Source organism: Heloderma suspectum, chromosome 10 (genome assembly GCF_057233095.1).
Source record: "Heloderma suspectum isolate Gila_16-S chromosome 10, 16-S_ref, whole genome shotgun sequence".
NCBI classification, from domain to species: domain Eukaryota; kingdom Metazoa; phylum Chordata; class Lepidosauria; order Squamata; family Helodermatidae; genus Heloderma; species Heloderma suspectum.
Window position 1 is genome coordinate 10,561,301 of NC_139467.1, and position 19,205 is coordinate 10,580,505.

General features: G+C 46.7%; 1 protein-coding gene across 2 annotated transcripts in view; it reads right to left on the reverse strand.

Annotated features, from left to right (window-relative positions):
• TMEM145 (transmembrane protein 145) overlaps positions 1 to 15,837 on the reverse strand; it is a 30,913-nt gene extending 15,076 nt beyond the window's left edge. The window contains exons 1-7 of one of the 2 annotated variants that reach the window (XM_084814333.1): positions 15,449 to 15,837; positions 9,080 to 9,154; positions 8,834 to 8,911; positions 3,534 to 3,620; positions 2,145 to 2,246; positions 1,975 to 2,059; positions 451 to 522 (exon numbers count right to left, since the gene is read on the reverse strand). In XM_084814333.1, the coding sequence (XP_084670459.1) occupies positions 451 to 522; positions 1,975 to 2,059; positions 2,145 to 2,246; positions 3,534 to 3,620; positions 8,834 to 8,911; positions 9,080 to 9,154; positions 15,449 to 15,598 (649 nt within the window). In that variant the 5' untranslated portion in view covers positions 15,599 to 15,837. The remainder of the gene's footprint in view (positions 1 to 450; positions 523 to 1,974; positions 2,060 to 2,144; positions 2,247 to 3,533; positions 3,621 to 8,833; positions 8,912 to 9,079; positions 9,155 to 15,448) is intronic. The other variant, XM_084814334.1, reaches the window with a different exon arrangement.
• Positions 15,838 to 19,205: the final 3,368 nt, after the last annotated feature.

Consider the following 19,205-nt stretch of genomic DNA (forward strand, 5'->3'; position numbering starts at 1 on the left):
GCCTTGCATCATTTGCCAGGGGCACCTGGAGAAGATGATGACCTAAGGATCCAGGTGGGTAAATATGACACATACGGGAGATCATGGGTGCTTCCAGACAGAGGACTGCTAGCACTACCAGCGGACATTGTGCAGCAATTTCATCTTTTTTTCCGTAATGGACTTTCTGCAGTAAGGAAAATGATGGGGAGAAGTGGGGGGAAAGCATGGGAGGGTTACGAGTGGAAGGCCCTGTGTAAAATTCTGTGAATGAGGCAGGGCGACAACAAAACAAAAGCCTTGTCTGGTAGCTCCCCATGTCAGTGTGCATAGATCATAACACACATTAGAGAAGCCACTCTACCCCGCACCTCTTTAGAACAAAGCCGTATTTGCCTGGCACTGGATGCTACCAACATAATCACATTCAATGAGAAATAACTGCAGCAGAACTGGCACTCTTGTACTCACAGCCAAAGTAGCACGAAATGATTAGGATTAGGATGAAGATAAGCAGGAAAGTTATGTCTGTCTCCAGGATTCCTGAGAAGAGGAGAAAAGGGACACATTGGAAGGACGTTCACCATTGGGGGTGGGAGTCCCCCCGCTTTTCTATTTGGAGCTTCAAAGATACCGCTGTCGCTAGGGGGCTTGCCACCTGTATGTTTGCAAACACACTAATATTACAAATCACTGTAGGTCTCCCTCTTCCAAAAGAAAATAACCTTGTAAAACTGAGCTGGCTCCAACCTCAAAATTTTTATTTTTTTAATTGTTGGAGCACTCAGTGTTTTGGACAGAGCGACAATTACTTTGCACTAAGCAGAAAAGGATCAATTTCTACTCACTGGAAGTTTCCTATCCATCCAGGGCATAGATTGTCTTTCCTCTCTCCCCCTTGTGCCCCACCCTCTTCCCAGCAAGCTCACTGTTTCTGCTGACACCCATCTCCTGCCCAGGTGCTAGGATGAGGGAAGAGACAGAAGACACTCATTCCAGAGGTAAGATGACTGCAGGGAAGGCTTGTGCTCAGATGTTCGCACCTTGGATAACTCCTTTAGAGTTCTGACTGAAACCCGGATCAGGGTTACCGCCCCACTGACACTGGAGCCACCAGCCTCCAGTGGATGATTGACAGCACTGCAGAACTGCTTCTTGCCCCTCTGCCTCCCCCAGCCACTTCTGGTTTGGGTTGTCACTGGTGTGCAGAACCAGCTCTCTCATGAGTGTGAGAGGACCACAGGGGATTCTGGGATATCACAAGAGCAGTATCAGAAGCTGGGCCCACATGGCATGCTTCTTCTCAGTCTGAAGTACCACCTCAACACCACCAGGAAGGCAATTAAGCACATTGCGCCCAGTTCAGCAGAAACAGCCACTCCAAGGAGGTCTCTTCAGGTGAAATGACTGGTTGGCCAGAGCTGGGAGCTGCACCCCCAGCAGAGGTCCAATTCGTCATCGGAGTTGTCTCGGATGAATTCATCTTTCAGCAGGTCAAAGCTCAGGATGTACACTGTGCAGGTGTACCCAACTTGATAGCTCATGATGAACTGAGCAACCAGCCACACTGTTCCTCTTTAAATACCTGCCACCTCTCATATTTTGATTAGCCACACACAGTTACTGCCCCTTTTTATGCAAATCCTCCTGTGGTTAGCCAGCCTGGAGTTTCCCTTCCTGGACACATTTCTGAGAAGGTGGTGTTATATGTATTGACAAAGAAAACACATAATCATGGTTTATAGCAAGGTTGGGGGTTGTGACCCTTCATATGTGCTTGGACTGCAACTCCTATTGTCCCCAGCCAGAATGACCAATGGTCAAGAATGGGTTGTTCAAGAGAGCTCCCTCTGCCTATGCCAGAGTGACTTGTTTCATTCGTTTCAATTCCACCCAATAGCCAAAGCTCTCTGGGCAGTTTACAGATATTAAAACCCCCCAAAAATACACACAATTCTGGCTGGAAGCATATAGGAATAGTAGGAAACAACTTACCAAACTCATCAGCTGAGAAGTGACGTGTCCAGAACGACTTGCCATTGGTCAGAATCATCTCATACTCCAGTTCCAACCCATCGCCCTGCAGGGGAAGATAGTCAAAAGTCACTGTGGATCTTAGGGAAGGGTCTCAAGGCAGAGCCACAAGGGGAAACTGGCACACTCACCCCGCACTTGCTGAGCGCCACGTACCACCAACGCTCACGGACTGAGCGGAAACTTCTGCCACTGGCACAGCTCAAATACCGGATGGAATTCTCTGTCACCAGCTAGGCAAGATAATGCAGAAAAGAGAACACTGATGTGGCAACAAGGGAAAACTGAAAAGAGTAATTCCAAATGGCTTCTTTCCAGTTCAAAGGTGCCATTAGGGTAGGACTTTGGAGCAGATGTCCATGGCCCCACTCAGTTGATCGAGCCCCAAATGCAGCAGGGCCGGCTTACTACATTTTGAAGTAAGTGAAATAATACAAAGTATCATATACAAAGCACACACCCCTCGCCTACTGTAACACTATTATGTCCAAAGTCTGAAATGATCTAACTGTACCACTATTCCAATTATCCCCTGTGTCACTATATTATCATCAGGAGGTTTCCCCACCCACAACAGGAATACTACAGGAGTATAAAAGCTGAATGTAAGATATGAAAGAAAAATATGTCAGTTCTACCAAAGCTTTCATTTAGAATGTACTATTTGATTTATTTATTAAATTTATTAATCGCCCATCTGGCTGGTCACTCAGCCACTCTGGGCGATGTACAAAGCATATAATAAAACAGTTTAAAACAATAAAATTCTACAATAAAAACATTTTCTAAAATACCCTAACTCACCCCAAATGCCTGCCTGAACAACCACGTTTTTAATGCACGCCGGAAGCTCATACTATCTGTAATTTCTGTCCTCCAAGCCTTGCCCCTGTATGTGGCTATGATGTGATCTTGTGGAAGCTGAGGAAATGCACAGAATGTGGTAGTGGGCACAGAAATCAGAACCTTAACTCCAATTAAATAAAAAGACAGGTGTATAGCCCTTATAGCATCAAAGGTAGGTTTGAAAGTGTGCAGGCAATGCCTGCTGAAATTTCAAAAGCCAGAATAGTGGCTGAATACAATTTTCAGTGGCTGGGAGTGGGCCATCAGTGTCCTTGCCAGTCCCAGAACTAGCAAAACAAGAACTGTGAAAATATCACATTGCAGAATAAAATTCTAAAAATAAGAGAAATCATGCAAACTTGCTCCATTTGCATAATTTATCCAAGTTGCTGATTTCAGCTTTTCCTTGATGCAGAATTTGGATGGGTTGGATGCAGCCATATGTGCTCCTGTTTGCTCCAGATCATCCTGTAACTAATTTAGCACCTGTCAGGTATGTGTGTGTATGTTTTCCTGACATAGTTGAACCACACTGCAAGCTCTTGGGATAGGTCAGACTAAAAATGAATAAAAGAGGGGGTGCCCCCATAGGATACAAAAAGCATTATATAGAATGGGGGAGAAAAAAACTAGAGGACATCTGTAGCCCCCTTGAAACTTATGGAGAGACTTACCTTGCATCCAGACCAGGCATACTGAGTTGTGAGGTTGATCACCTGGTTGTTCTCTGGGCGGATCACAGACTCTTTCATCAAACAGTCCTAGGAGGTAGAGAGAGAAGATAAAAGGGATAGAGCTGGCACCCAAGCCTTACACCACCTGCATAGGATGACTGAATGCAAAGGAGGACAAGAATCCTGTAGTTTTAATGGTTATGTAGCTTTCATTCTCCCAAATTAAAACTGGAGACACACTTCACTCTTACACCCCAAAAGGTTTAGCATGTGACAGAGTAAGACTTACCCACCTCAAAGGAGCCCACCTTCTGTGTTTCTGCATACATCACTGCTCTGGGAATACCTCCAGACTGAAAGGTGGCCTAGCCTAGAACAGTGACATGCAGAGATACCTCTGAGGACAGGTAATCACACCCCGTGCAAAAACTGGACAGAATTACCCACTCCCAGTGGAGGCTGCACCAATGCATCAAAACATGCAGATATTCAGCAGACAGATTCTTTTGTGTGTGGGTGTTTTGGTCTCAAGGAGCCTTGAATTATTTAAATTATTTCTTTCTTGTGGCACACCACATCAGGAACCCATGGTTTTATACACAGCTGCCTCTTGTGGAGAACCACCATGGCTAGAGATCAGAGCACCTCCCTGAGCAGTGTAGGAGTCCCACGTACAGGAGTGACTCTGCCCACCTAGGCTGGCCATTGGCTCCAGGGCTGGCTCTAGTTTTGAGGGGACCCTGGGCAAAATGCACTCTGATGCCCTCATTGCAGTGGTGGGCCCTGACAGGCTTATCTGGCAGCAGTCAGTGGGGGCCAGTAGCAGCAACATCAAGTGGCTTAGGGCCACAATTTAAATTTCCCACAATGCCCCAGAGTGACACTACATCAGGAGCATTGTGGGAAATTAAAACAACAACTAGACTCAGCCAGCTAGTACTGTTCAAAGCACCTGTCAGAGTACTGAGTTGGGGGAAAATTATAAAGTGAGGATCCAATACAGGTATCATCGATAGGCCCTACCAAGATGATGTTGCTCCAGACATTGCCCAAGGATGCCAGATGTTCATGCTGGCCCTGATTGGTCTCGTTACGAAGTAGCTCTTTTTTGAGTGAACAGTACTGACTCCATTTTGAGACAGCCACAAAGCCAGGCATCTGTCATCCCCAGCCTCAGCAAAGGTGGGAGAAAGGCACAGGAATGGGGTTGAGAGCAACATGCAAGACTAGATCAAGCAATTCAGTTTCTAATGGACTTCTTAAAATGCATTCCCCAAAGGCAAAGGTGGTGGTCAAAATTCAGCAAAACATGAATGTGCTGATCTGGTAAGTTACCTAGTCAACCACCTGCAATATCTATTGTTGAACTCCAGCCTTGACACCTGCCTTTAAGACAGTCAACATGAGACAGTAAGTAGGACTTTTGTTTCCAGCAAGTGCAGCCATCATCTCCAAGCACCCTCTTTTGTTATACAAGATGGGAGGCCAACTCAGTCTTTCTTCCATAGCAAGCAACACCATTACCAGCGCCTTTGACAGTGTCTGGCTCATCAGAGTTGTGATGTCACCGCTGTTCTCTGAACTGTATAAGAAGCCTCAGGTTGGAGCAGTCCCAAGTCCCCCTCTTCCCAGAGATGGAGGGCCATGCTGCTGAAATCATTACGTGCCTCACCCCTCCAGGGATATGGTGCCACACTGCTGCTGAAATCACTGAAATGGAGCCAAGAGGAAAGGCTCCATGCTGAAATCATTGAAATTGCTAAGCTCCTTGCTTGCCAGAGCAAGATGCCAACAGTGGGTGCTTTGCCTCCCCTAGTCAAGGCTCTCTGCTTTCCTGCCTCTTCACTTGAGACCAGGAATTACAATGCACACTAGTTCCTGTTTGCAAGAAAGGGCTTCAGCCCAAGGAAAGGTATATTGCTTTTAGAAGTTCTTTGTAGGGACTGTAGCCTCCACCACCTCTTTCCCTTCTCTCTCTCTCTCTCTCTGTCTCCCCCCCCCCCGCCCCTCCATGCTTCAAGCCTCGGAAGATTCCTTCCCACAGTCTTGAAAACTACCTTTAGGCCAGGAGCTCAGCTTCACCAAGAATGCAGCTAATTTCCCCACCATAGCATAACTTGGTGAAGGCTGGAGCATCCTCAGTTGGTCTTAAGTGTTAAATCCATTTGCTCAGCTAATTCCCCAAAAGACATTGTGCATTTGAATCTTTGTAAACCCCAGTAAATGTGCCATTGTGGAGTTATGCTCTCCAACAGTGTCTGAGTGTGAATCTCTTTGGGTGAGAATCACCTACTTAGCCATAGACGCTCTATTGCCAATGTCTAAAGATTCCTTATCAGTGGGTGTGTGAGTCTCATTATAACGTGTGCAAGGCTGTACACAGGTCTAACTACAGCACATCATGTAACACTCTCTTCAAGAGGAAGGGCTATAAAAGATTTCCTGGCTCAGGACAGGACTTTGCTCAGGCAACAATAGTTTTTCCTGGTTCTAATTTTTTCTAACACCTGGACCTCATTCCTGACTCTGATTCCTGCTTCCTGGCTCCAATTCCTGCCTCCTGGCTCCAACTGAGCTGCTGCCTATGGATCAGCCTTCTACACTAGCAGTCTTCTTATGCACACTCAGCATGCTGTTTGGGAATTACTGCTATAAACTAGTCCCCTCCCTTATACCCTGCTCTTATACCCTATGCAACTTCCTATTCCAGCCAAATCTGCACACTAAGCTCCCGGCCTGGAGACATATGCGATGAAGCTTTGCTGACAGAAGGGAGTCAGGGGAAGAATTCATGTCTCCCCTAGCAACTGCCCACACCTCCTTATGCTGGCTTTCTTCACACATTGAGAAGCAGACCTTAAATTAACTTCTCTGGCAGTAGGAACATTTGTGAGCAAACACTTTTCATCGCTGAGCTTTAACGAGCCGATGCTGATAGCCGATGCTCATATCTCCGGAACTGCCACATCTAATCTCACACCAGAAAGCGCACAAATTACATCACACAAGAAAGGGATCCAGCTGCTCCCTGACATCGGCTATCATCATGAAAATTATGTCAATTATGTGCAGCTGAAATATGCAAATTTGTTGCAGCTTTGTAGCCCCTAATAATGTTTTCCCCAAGCATCTCTCTGAGCTGAGGAAACTGCAAATGCTCAACCTGACCAGCTCTAATTTAAACCACCTTGGAGAAAAACCTCAAAATCTCATCCCTGTTAAATTTAAAGGCAGCTTCTGTTATTAAGGAATTGCTAACTGGAAGAAACCACAGCCCATAAAAAAAACCTTATTATTATTCTGTCATTTTATCTACATGCATATAAGAATAAGCATTCATACAGTGTTTTTTGAGGGCTCTCATTGCCTCACATAAATTGTCTCAGTAATCCTTGCAACAACCCTGCAAAGTAGGTCAATATTATTATCCGTATACTACAGAGGGCAGCGGAAGGTGCTGAGGCTGAGAGATAGTGGGTTGCCTATGGCTAACTGCAGCACAATCCTAAGTGAGACTCACTGCGTTCAATAAGGCTTACTTCCATGTAATTATGAATAGGATTCAGTGGAGGCTGGTGGCTCCAATTTCGGTGTCACTGTGAATCCATTCTGGGTTTCAGTCAGAACCAGCCAGAACTCTAAAGGGGCTATCCAAGGTACTGAAACCTATCCCCCAAACAGGTTCAGGACCTTGGATAGCTCCTTTAGAGTTTTAGCTGGTTCTGACTGAGGCCCAGAATGGATTCACAGCCCCCCTGAAATCGGAGCCACCTGCCTTTGCTGATAGGATTGAAGCCCTAGGGTGAGATGAGATATGAACTAGTCATTTCTACACTACAGAAAGCTGGTAAGATGGTAAGCTGGTTAAGCTGGTTTAACGGTCATCACACCCTCTCCCAAGAGAATCCTGGGAACTAAAGTTCCGGAAGGAAGGGTTAGGGATTTAACAGAAATTTCTCAGTACTCTCACCAAACTGCAACTCTCAGATCCTTTGGAGTGTGGAGGAATCCATGATAGTTAAACTGGTATAAAACTGGTTTACATTTGTAGTGCAGATGTACTGCTATTTAGTCACTATATTGTACCGATTTTCACATAAACTCTCACGCTAATCCTTCTGAGTCTGCAAGCTCTCAGAATAACAATGTTCCAGTCTTGGGGCATATCTGCCCTACAGATATGCAGTCTGACCCTTTTAATTTTATGCTGTCTTGAGTGCCATTTTTTGGTAAATGGGTGGGGAATAAATAAAAAAAATGAGGTTGCTGTACAGGTGCTAACTGGTGATGGACAACCATTCTTACGGTCCTTTCTCTTTCAACTGAACTCGGACCAGACAACCCTTCAAGTAGAGGACAGTCCTCTGGCAGCCCTTTAAATACAGGACTGTCCTCTGTGAAGAGGACACATGCATAGTATTGCAGCCTTTCTCTGGTTTAACAAGCATGTCTTCTCCCCAGGGAACCCTAGGAACTGTAGTTCTGTAGAGGGAGGGCAACCTGGGATCTCTAACAGGACTCTCAGCCCTATGACCAAACTCCAGCTCCCAGAATTCTCTGGGGTAACCCATGACAGCTAAACTAGTATAAATATCATCTTATATGTGCACTGAGATCTTCAGAAGAAGCCTTTTTCTGATTACCATTACTGGGAGAAACACATCACGCATTGCAAAAGAAAGGGCCTTCTCTGTGGTGGTGCCGTGACTTAAGAAACATAAGAAGAGTCCTCCTGGATCAGACCAAGGGCCCATCTAGTCCAGCATTCTGTTCACACAGTGGCCAACCAGCTGTTGACGGGAAACCCATAAGCAGGACGCAAGTGTAACAGCACCCTCCCGCCCATGTTCCCCAGCAACTGGTGTAATGAAGTTTGGAATGCCCTCCCAAGGGAGATACTATTGGTTTCACCCTTGCTTTCTTTTTGGTGCCAAATCAAAATGTTCCTGTTGGGTTGTTTGCTAGTTGAATCATTTCTATGCCTCTTACCTTGTAATTTTGCTGTTGTTTCTATACTGTGTCTTTCTATGATTTTTTGTATATTTTTTCTCGGGGATCCCTTGTGGATGAAGGGCAGCTTATACATTTTTAAAATAAATAAAAATAGTGTTTGTCTATAATGTAGATTCCATCACAGCGTCTATGTACCTGTACCATGAAAGACACACCAATATATGTTGGTGTGCTGTACAGCATTTGGAAAAGCAGAAATTTAGCCATTGAGAGAAATACAGCATGAGAGAGAGAGAGAGAGAGAGAGAGAAGGTCCATCTGAAGCTGAATGGCCAATCAAAACTGACCTTATTTCCCTTTTTGTAGACAGATGGCCACTGGGAAGGATCATCAAAGTACAGAAGGATGTTCTCACAGCATTTGGCCTTCAAAGAGAAGCAGGAAAGGGGGCTGTTACAATAGCAGCAGCATGAGTCCAGAATTGCAAACACATTTCATATGAGATAAAGGTTAGGATTCTGCAGATTATAAAACAGGTGGCTAAGATATGAATATGATTGAAAGTGGAACATGATCAAAATATAGAACTATACCTCTGGGTAGCGAAACTGGAAGTCCAGGCGCCCATAATCAGAAAGGAAGCAGAATCTAGTCAAGAAGACCCAGTCCTAAGAAGAAGGAAAACAGTGTCCTCCATTTCTATATATAGGATCAGCAACACCAAAAATGCAGGGAGAACTAAGGAATGTGGTAGGGATGCTTTGTCGGATGTGGGGCTATGATTGACTCCAGAGGGCAGCAAGGGCATTGACTGGGGCCCCAACACTGGAAAGGACCTAGCATCCTAACTGGGCTGTCATTTTTTGTTTGCACGAGATGCCCAAGAAGGCTGGAATCCATGTAAGAGAATCCCCACCTCAAAGAGTAAGGGATGCAGCTCAGTTGTAGAGAACATGCTTTGAATACAAAAGGTCCCAAGTTCAATCCCCAGGGGCATTTCCAGATAGGGCCAGCAAAGACCCCTGCGGGAAACCCTGGGGAGCCACTGCCAGTCAGTGCCGACAGTACTGGGCTAGATGGACCCATGGCCTGACTCAGTATAAGGCAGCTTCCTATGTTCCTCTCAAAAGTTAAAGAGGCCACTGAGGACACCTTGCATAAGAATGTCCCAAATCCTGGAGCCAGCACCATGCAGGCAGATCCTTGAACGTGCAAGCCCAGCACACTGGAAATTCAAGCACACTGGGGGAAAACATCCAACACAATTTGAACATTCTATTTTAGGAGAGATTAGCCTAAGCCCGACCCAGCCTGCAAATTATACAAGTGTCAGCTGCTCAAGCTCAGCTCCAACTAGTTAACATAAAATTTTACTGCTTGGCTTTTGAAAGAATAAATAACATCCCAAACAATCCCCATAAAATGAAATCTATTGGGCAGTTAACGCCAGACTCATTAATTTAATAGAGCGCAATGCACCAACCAAACAGGCCAGGATGATTTGACCCAGTTCGTAGCAACGTTTGTGTCAGGGCTATCCAGGGGGCTCCAACTCTGTATGGACCTAAAGCTGACTCCCAAATAAGGATGGGCTGTAGAGCCAACCAGCCCTGCTATGCAGCAAGGTGAAGCAGCCTACTTCAGGTGGCGCCATGAGGGAGCAGGGGGGTGGGGACAGATTAAGGCAGGAATGGGCATGTGAGAGTTGCAGCATGTCCTTTTAAAGTGTTGTCACTTGAACTCCACTTCAGGTAGCAAAATGGCTTGCGCCAGCACTGATGGGGTGGATGGGGTCAGCTGAGCAAGTTTCTAAGGGGCTCCCCTAAGAGAAAGATTCATGGATATTTCTACAACACAGATTTAAACTTATTCAGGGTGCAGTCTATGCAGATTTAGACAGGAAGAGGTCCTACAACTCCCAGCATTCCCCAGCCAGACCTCTTCCTGTCTAAACCTGCACAGGATTGCACCCTTACGACTTTTCCTGTAGCCAGGTAACCCTAGGAATTGTGGTGCTCTGAAAGGGAGGGAGTTGCCTAGGGATTTCTAACAGAATTCTTAGTACTTTCACTAATTCCCAGGATCCTTTACCATAAAACAGGTATAAAACTGATATAGGTTCGTAGTGTAGATATGCCCTTGACAGAAATGCACACCAGGTCCCAGAATCCTGTTTTCCTTTTGTCTGTTAAATAGTAGTCCTATTCAGGCATTCTACATCTCGGTATAGTACACATGCAGGGAGAGGGGGAGCATGCTAACCCTGTCCCCTCCTTGCGCATTTCCATTGCCCTCTAGTCGTGGAGGGCAACTTTCTGAAGAGATCCTCCTTTATCTGTGGAGGCTCTCTATGCAATCCAGAATGCCGTAAAATCAGTGTTCGAAATTGTGTGGAGAGCCTCCATGGATACAGGAGGCTCTCTTCAGAAAGTCAGCCTCCACATGTAGAGGGTGATCAAAACATGCAGGAAGGGGGATGGAGTTAATGCATTTACTATACTGAGATGTAGAATGCCTGAATAGGGTTAGTTCATCTCCCAGAACCAGGAAAGTGTAGATTCATAGGTTCTACTCCTCTTCCCAATCCGGGAACAGACCTACAAGTTTTAGCCACCTGAGTCTTGCATTCTCATGACCAACTAAATGCAAATTATGTAGCCCTTCCCACACCTTAACATGTGTTTGCATTCATAGTCAGAAAGGGCAAAGGGTACTAAGCCTGTAATTCTATACCCACTTACCTGGGAGTAAGCCCCATTGAACTCATTGGAACTTACTTCTGAATACAAATGTATAGGATTGCACCATAAAAGGGCAAATCCCATCCCACTTGCTGTGCATCTGGTGCACTTATGGTACAAATTCTAATCTGCCTTGCTGACCCTAAAGTTTATTGCAGTTTCATTAATGTAGAATAAAAGACTATGATCTTGGCTCTCCACCCATATTCTAACTACTGGGCACTTCTTTTCTTCTAGGGATTCCCACTATACAGCTCAACAGCACATGGTGATACAATTACTGTATTTCTCAGTCACTTGACACCTAAACAAAATATCAAGTCACCATAGTACAGTTTCCTGGGTCAACGCTAACCCCACAGCAACTACCCAACAGCCAAAACTACACCACAGTCCATCAAGGGGTTGGAAATGGTTCAGCTTTGGGGTGAGGTGGGAAGAAAGAAACATTTCATTGATTGAAAGTCTCCGAGAATAGGCTGGAAAGGAGTGATCTGGGCTAGGGAAGAAAATATTTTAAAATGGCAGAGTGTGTGTTGATGTGTGGGGCAGGCAACATGCAATGACATACTAGGTCTAGAAATATATGTATATATATCAGGCTGAGGGGTTCTAAATCTTCTTGGAAAATGGGTATGTGAGGAAGGAAGCTTCTTTTTACCTCCCTCCATTTATTCTGTCCAACTCACAGGCCTACCTCCTTCCCCTTAAAATCCCCTGGTGTTCCCATGGCAACAACCCATGCTCAAGGTTTCCACGGAAACCGTACCCGGGGCTGAAGAAGGCAGAGGAAACAAGCAAAATCTGAGAATTGGGGCAAATGCAGGAGGAGAATCAAAAGGGGAGACCTATTCACACCCGCTGCCTGGATATCATGCAGCATCCCAGTGGCTCCACAAAGACTTTAGTCTCCCCCCCTCCAAAAAAAGCTTGGGGAACATTGCCTCAAAAAAGCATTAGCGAGGCCTGCTGGCTCTCATTCATCCTGCAGACAGGCCTCAGTTTAAGGTAGCAATAACAGGTCCTGTGGAAAAGTTGCAAGAAAGTCGGGGAAACAGAGGCCTTTTTGTCAGATGGGCTACCATTTCTAAACCCCAAACCTCATCAGTGTGGGGCCAGATTGCCAGCTTCCCTTTTCTGGCAGAGTTGTTCCGCTTTACCAGCTACATAGTGGGCAGGAATTCAAGAGGTGATCTCTTTTCTCAGCATGGAGATACGGTTATGGGGAAAGTTTCATATTTTGAATTTCTGCCTGTTGTGCAGCTGTTAAAGCACAAAAGCCTTGCTCTGCCCCCCCCCCGCCACCCCTAATAATCTGAACAACAATTAAACTCTACTCTATGGAATAAAATAAACTGATACATTCACAGCTCTCTTCTCTCCAAGTCAGAAAGCAGTTTAGCTGAACTACAAGAAGGGTTAGAACACATATACACCTTTCATGCCTTGAACTGTCTGCCTCTGCAATCTCGCCAAGTGGGGCTTAGACTGCATCAGCAACAATAAAAGGTGGGCAGTTTGTGGCCCTCCAGATGTTGCTGGACTCCCATCAGCCCTAACCAGTATAGCTGAGAGCCAGTGTGGTATAGAGGCTAGAGTGTTGGACTAGGAATCGGGTTCTAGTCCCTGCTCAGCCATGGAAGCTCACTGGGTGACTTTGGGCCAGTCACAGACTCTCAGCCCAACCTACTTCACAGGGTTGTTGTTGCGAGGATAAAATGGAGAGGAGGAGGATTATGTACACCGCCTTGGGTTCCTTAAGGAGGAAAAAAGGCGGGATATAAATGTAATAGATAAAAATAATAATGTTGCCCATCACTGAGATAGATGCTGGACTCTATCATCCCAGCAGGCCTGCAGCCCATTTCATACTAAACCACACCTCGAATCCCTCTCCCCATTGCTCTAACACTGTTCCTCTACTTGTTTTCTGTCTACCCTATCATTCCCCATTTGCCAAAACCATGCAAGAGCAGTGCTTCCCACTTCTTATCCTCTGTGGCAGGTAAATTCCATTGTGTTCCTAATCCTTCTACACAAATTGGGTGCATACTCAAGACCAGCAAATGCACATCAGCATTTCTTTTTTTAACATACTTTGACCACCGTTTTGTACATGCAGTTTCAGAGTAGTTAAGTTAGCACTGAAGTTAAGTAGTTAAGATAGCATTGAAGGGCGGTGGGGAGCCCAACCTTTCAAAGCATGTTTTATTTATGGAGTGATTGTTGCAATTTGTGGTCGTGATTGTGTGTACCAAAAAAGAGGTGGCAATTATTTTGGTGCATGCTCTCTCTCTCTGTGTCTTTCAAAGACACACAAAATGCATGCTTTTACTTCAGAATAATTAATAAAAACTGCCCCTGGTTCTGTGTTCCCAGTCACTAATGTGAATTAGAATCCTCATTCTACTGAAAATAGGATTGAACTGTCCTTTACCCAACCTGGTTGTGAACAGGGCAGGTGGTTAATTAATCCACACTTAAACACAGTGTGATTGCACCCTGAATCGCTAGTTCTTTCCTTTCTCCCTTTCCCAGCCCAATAATCTGTCATTCCCAGCAGACACTGTGCTTTCAATGCTAAGTACCCTCAGCCAGCCCACCCTTTCTATGGCCTAAAAACAACAAAGAGTCTTGTGGCACCTTAAAGGCTATCACATTTATTGAAGAATAAGCTTTCCTGGACTACAGTCCACATCATCAGATGCATGAAATGTTGTATATACACACAAGAGGATAAAGAAAAATAGGCCAGATTGCAACCAAGTGCAAAAAGTACAGTCTGTGCCACTATTGTGCAAAGCTTAAGAAAAGTGTAGTGACCTACAACAGCAATAACACTGCCTTGCTGGTTGTAAATATATTAGAAGAGCTTAACGCGTATTGTGGTTTATTTAGCATGGAATAAAAGCGTGAGATCTTGGCTTATTTATACAATATTGTCCCAGACTGTGCTTTGGTTCCATCTTCCCCACACCCAGCCAACAAACGCACACTTCTGTATACCAGGGTATACCTGCCAACTTAGGATAACCATGCATCTAACAAAGTGGACTTTAGTCTGTGAAAGCTTCTGCCACAATCAATCTATTAGGCTCTAAGGTGCCACAAGCCTCTTTTTCGCCGCAACAGACCAATATGGTTACCATTGTGAAAGTTGTCTCTACGGCCTAGCCATGCTTTCCCACAGCACAGAGATGCACAGATGATTTTTCCCACAGATGATTTCATCCAGAATAACTAGCACCCCTGTCTGGACTGTCACATACATTTGCCTCCTCATTCTACATATAAACATGCATGGTATGGGTGAGAAACCCCACCTCCACCTTTTACCAGCTGAATAACTGTGAACACCAAAGGTTGGTCACAGTGTGTTAAGGGGCAAGGGACATATGCCTTGAAGCCGCACCCTAAAAGGCAGGACTGGTGGAGGAAGCAAAAGGTTGCAAAACTTAATCAATCCCGAACTACCCCTCATCCTTAGACACTGGGAAAAGGGATGGGTGATGTTGTTGCTTTTTTACAGTGTCAACTGTGTAGAATTTTGGGTTATGAATACCATACCCCATCTTCATACACCAGTGATGGAAGAGAAGGCATCCCTCATCCCTTCCTCAATCTTGCAGCTGGGGGGAAAATCCCCAGGCTGGCTTTTCTTTGCCCTCCTGGTCAGCAGCTAATGAAGCCCTGGCTGTTGGTGCGGTGGCCGTGATTATGGTGATTACTGTCACTATTATTATCTGAAACCCTATTGCCATCCCAAATTCCGGCTACATCCTGGACACCCAGGAAGGCATAAGCTGCCTTGGCAACCATCTCGCTATGGTCGAAGCCCATCATGGGGGCGGGGAAATAATTAAAAAAAGGGTGGAGGGATACTGAAGGATCCTCTTAGGTTCGATCAAGAAAAGACCTCGCAAGCTGCCCCATCCGGTGGGTGCGAGAATGGGGGGAGAAGGCTAGAGAGTTGGAAGAACGGGGGAGGGGTTACAGCAATGCCCCACCACAGCCAGCGCCGGCTCCAGTACCGCATAAGGCGCAGCGGCTGGAGGGCGCATCGTAAGCGACGGCGCGCGGGGTTTGGGGAGGGGGTGCCCGGGAGCCAAGGAAGGCCTGCGCCCTGTGGGCCCGAGTGGGGCGCTTCGGCTCGGCTCTGCGACACCCGAGCGACGGCATCGTCCCGATCCCCGCTGCCCTGGTCCCAAGACGCGCACTCACCTCCTTGGTGCTGATATTGCCTTTCACGTACTTGCCCCAGCAGGTCTCGGGCGACAGCAGCAGCAGCAGGAACTGGGGGACGGCGAGGAGCCTCAGAGCCCCGGGCAGCCGCTGCGGAGGCAGGAACAGCAGCTCCATCCTCAGCCCCATAGCCGGCTCCAGCAGCCGGGCTCAGCTCCCTGCGCGCTCCCGTTTAAAGAGACACGATCTCACCCCCTCTTCCTCACCCCCCAAAGCCTTTCCTTCTTCCACTCCCGAATCCTGTGCATTTGGTATGTGTCTCCCTTTGCAAGAGATGGGAGGGCTGCGCAGGGAAGCCCACCCAGCTATTTGGAAGCGGGGGAGGGTGAGGAGGTGCTACTTCCTGCGCTCTCCTTTTCGTCCGTATCGGGGGGGGGGGGGGGAGAGAGATATCAAGAACGTTCGAACTGCGAAGCCTGTCGTCACTGATCACTGGGATGCAAGCACGGAAAGTGCTTCAACGCTCCCTTCCCGTCCTCTGTGGTCTTCAGCGCGTTCTCAGTTATTAACAGTGCCTCCTCCTCGGGGCAGGGATCTGTCCGTTTTGCTCACGTTACTCTGTAACGTTCCATGTTCATTGCTAAAAGAAATCTCTCCCCCGCCTTCCCTTTCCCAGTTCCCATCATTCCCTCACACTCGAAAGCAGACGTGGGGGGAACCTGCAGCCATCCAGACGTTATCGGACCCCTACTCCCATCATTGGCCGTGCTGATTGAGGCTGATGGGGGCTGGAGTCCAACAATACCTAGAGGGACACAGGTTGGAGGAAGGGCTGCAACTCAGTGGTAGAGCACATGCTTTGCCTGCAAAAGGTTGCAGGCTCAGTGCCTGGCATCTCCAGGAAGGACTGGGAAAGGATCCTGCCTGAAACCCTGGGGAGCCATTGCTGCCAGCCAGTGTGGAAAATACTGGGCTAGATGGACCAAGGGTCTGACTTGGTATAAGGCAGCTTCCTATGTGCCCACTCTCCCTCTAGAGCACGGGTGAGGAGCCTCAGGCCCACGGACCACATCGGGCCCTCCGTGGTTCCCCAAACGGCTACACCCCTTTCCCCATGCCCCACCCCTTCCCCCAGTCACTGGCCATTTGGTGGTTTCCCAGCTTTTGTGCAGTTTTTCCCCCTTTTAAAAGGTTGAAATGTGTCTTGTAAAGCTTAGGTCCCTAGCGTGGTCTGAAGGCATATGACACAGCTCCCTCGCTGAAGCCAAGCAGGTCTGGGTCTGGTCAGCGCTTGGAGTGGGGACCACCTGGGAACCTACATGTAGCCACCTTGAGTTCCACAGTGGAAGAAAGGTGAGATGAAAATGAAATAAATACAATAATTTCTGGCAGGAAGAGTTTTAAGCTAAAATAGGCTGGTAGGTTTTGTATTTTTGGCCACTCCTTTTACTTTTGGCCCTGCCCACCACTGTAATGCAGCCCCCAAGAGGTTCCCCCAAATTGAATTTGGCTCTCAGGCTGAAAGAGATTCTCAGCTGTGCTCTACAGTGACCAAGAAACAGAACTGGAGAAGTGCATGGAGTATGTTTGATTCTCAGTATCTTTGGTGACCAAAGGATAGGACAGAGCAGCAGAGTATCCCAATGGGTGTCCCAGAGTGCAGCCTTTGCTTTCCTGTACACAGGTGAATAGTTGCCATCGACTCATATGAAGAAAAGTTCAGTGCTGTCCTTAAGGAAAGGTTCCTCCTGTGCAAGCACCGGGCCAGCAGCCCCCAAGAGGTTCCCCCAAATTTAATTTGGCTCTCAGGCTGAAAGAGATTCTCAGCTGTGCTCTACAGTGACCAAGAAACAGAACTGGAGAAGTGCATGGAGTATGTTTGATTCTCAGTATCTTTGGTGACCAAAGGATAGGACAGAGCAGCAGAGTATCCCAATGGGTGTCCCAGAGTGCAGCCTTTGCTTTCCTGTACACAGGTGAATAGTTGCCATCGACTCATATGAAGAAAAGTTCAGCGCTGTCCTTAAGGAAAGGTTTCTCCTGTGCAAGCACCGGGCCATTACTGACCCGCTTGCGCCGGTGTTTTCGTGGCAGACTATAGCAGGGTGGTTTGCCATTGCCTTCCCCACTCGTAACTACCTTTCCCCCCAGCAAGCTGGGTACTCATTTTACCAACCTCGGAAGGATGGAAGGCTGAGTCAACCTGAGCCAGCTATCCAAGACCCGGCTTCCGCTGGGATCGAACTCAGGTCCTGGGGAGAGTTTCGGTTGCAATACTGCTGCCTACCACTCTGCGCCACACGAGGCTCGCTGTCCTTAAGGACAAGGTAAAATTTAATGCATTTGCATGCATGCGCGCGCGCACACACACACATGCACGCAATATGTATGCAAACCACAAAGGAATGTACTGCACTTCCTCAGAGGTTCTTGCAGTGTGCTGGCTCTCTTGTCTACGCGCACCCTGTCTCTCACAATGATGGAAATTGATAAAATAATAATAACCATAACAATAATTATTTCCAGAGGAGCAACTGAGTTACTCTGTTGCAGCAAAAGGAACTAAGAGTCTTGTTGCATCTTAAAATCTAACTGATTTACTATGGCATAAACCTCTGTGGGTTGCAGGCCAGCCCACTTTGTCAGACACATGAGGTGTTATCCTGATTACAGGTTTACATACACGTGATTGGGGGGTGGGGAGTCAGTGAGGTTAGATGAAAATGAAATGCAGAAAATACAGAGAATGACAACTGGACATTGGCAAAGCTAATTAACACACGTAGTGTGGTTTTTAAAATGAGGAGGAGGAGAATTTCCCCTTACAATGCTGCGGTAGGTTCACCTGATGCCACATACACATTACATCCGGGTGAGTACTCAGTGTTAATCTATCTGAATTAATGACCACACTGGTTCTTGCACAAAGGTGACTTATAGGTTCCCCAGCATAGGCAATGGTCAGGGATATGGGAGTTCATCATGCCTGTGAGTGTACTAGACTCAGCAATGACAATGGAACCAATTACCTAGGGAGGTAATGGGCTCTCCCACACTGGAGGCATTCAAGATGAGGCTGGACAGCCACCTGTCAGGGATGCTCTGACTTGGATACCTGCATTGAGCAGGGAGTTGGACTCAATGGTCTTATAGGCCCCTTCCAACTGTACTATTCTATGATTCTATGAACCCTTGAAGTAAAGACTTCTGTGGTCCAGGTAATGTTCTGAGAATGTCAGATGCTGCAAAAGGAGCTGGCAACCCAGGCGGTCACCTGGTGCTCTGGGCTTGGGAGGCGGACTCCTATCATGGGCTCTCTGCTCAACTGTCTACTCAGCTGCAGATTGTGCTGAAAGCCTGAAACAAACAGCACAGGCCTTTCATCTTCACTTGTAAAGCATTGCATTAGATTCCTTTTTTATTTTATTTTTTGGATTTTTTTTGCAGGGAAAATTATAACATCAGTGCCCATTCAACAGACAGTGTGTATTTCAGTGATTGTGATCAGATCAAACCAAGCAAATTTATTGTCTTATAAATCATGTCTGGAAATCATGCATCAAAGTTGTGAAACAGGCAACAAATGCAACAACCCCCCCCCCCACTAAGCTATTAAAAAGTTGAACAAATGGAAGGAATGCTGGAGATGCCCTTGCCTCGGTTTCTGTTTGGGGTATGCTTGCTTTCTGATGGAATTGTGCTACATGGATGGTCCCAGTGTGGAGGGACTGTACATCAGTGGTAGAGCGCATCACGCGATGCACAAAGTCCCCAGTTCAATCTAGGATGGCCATGT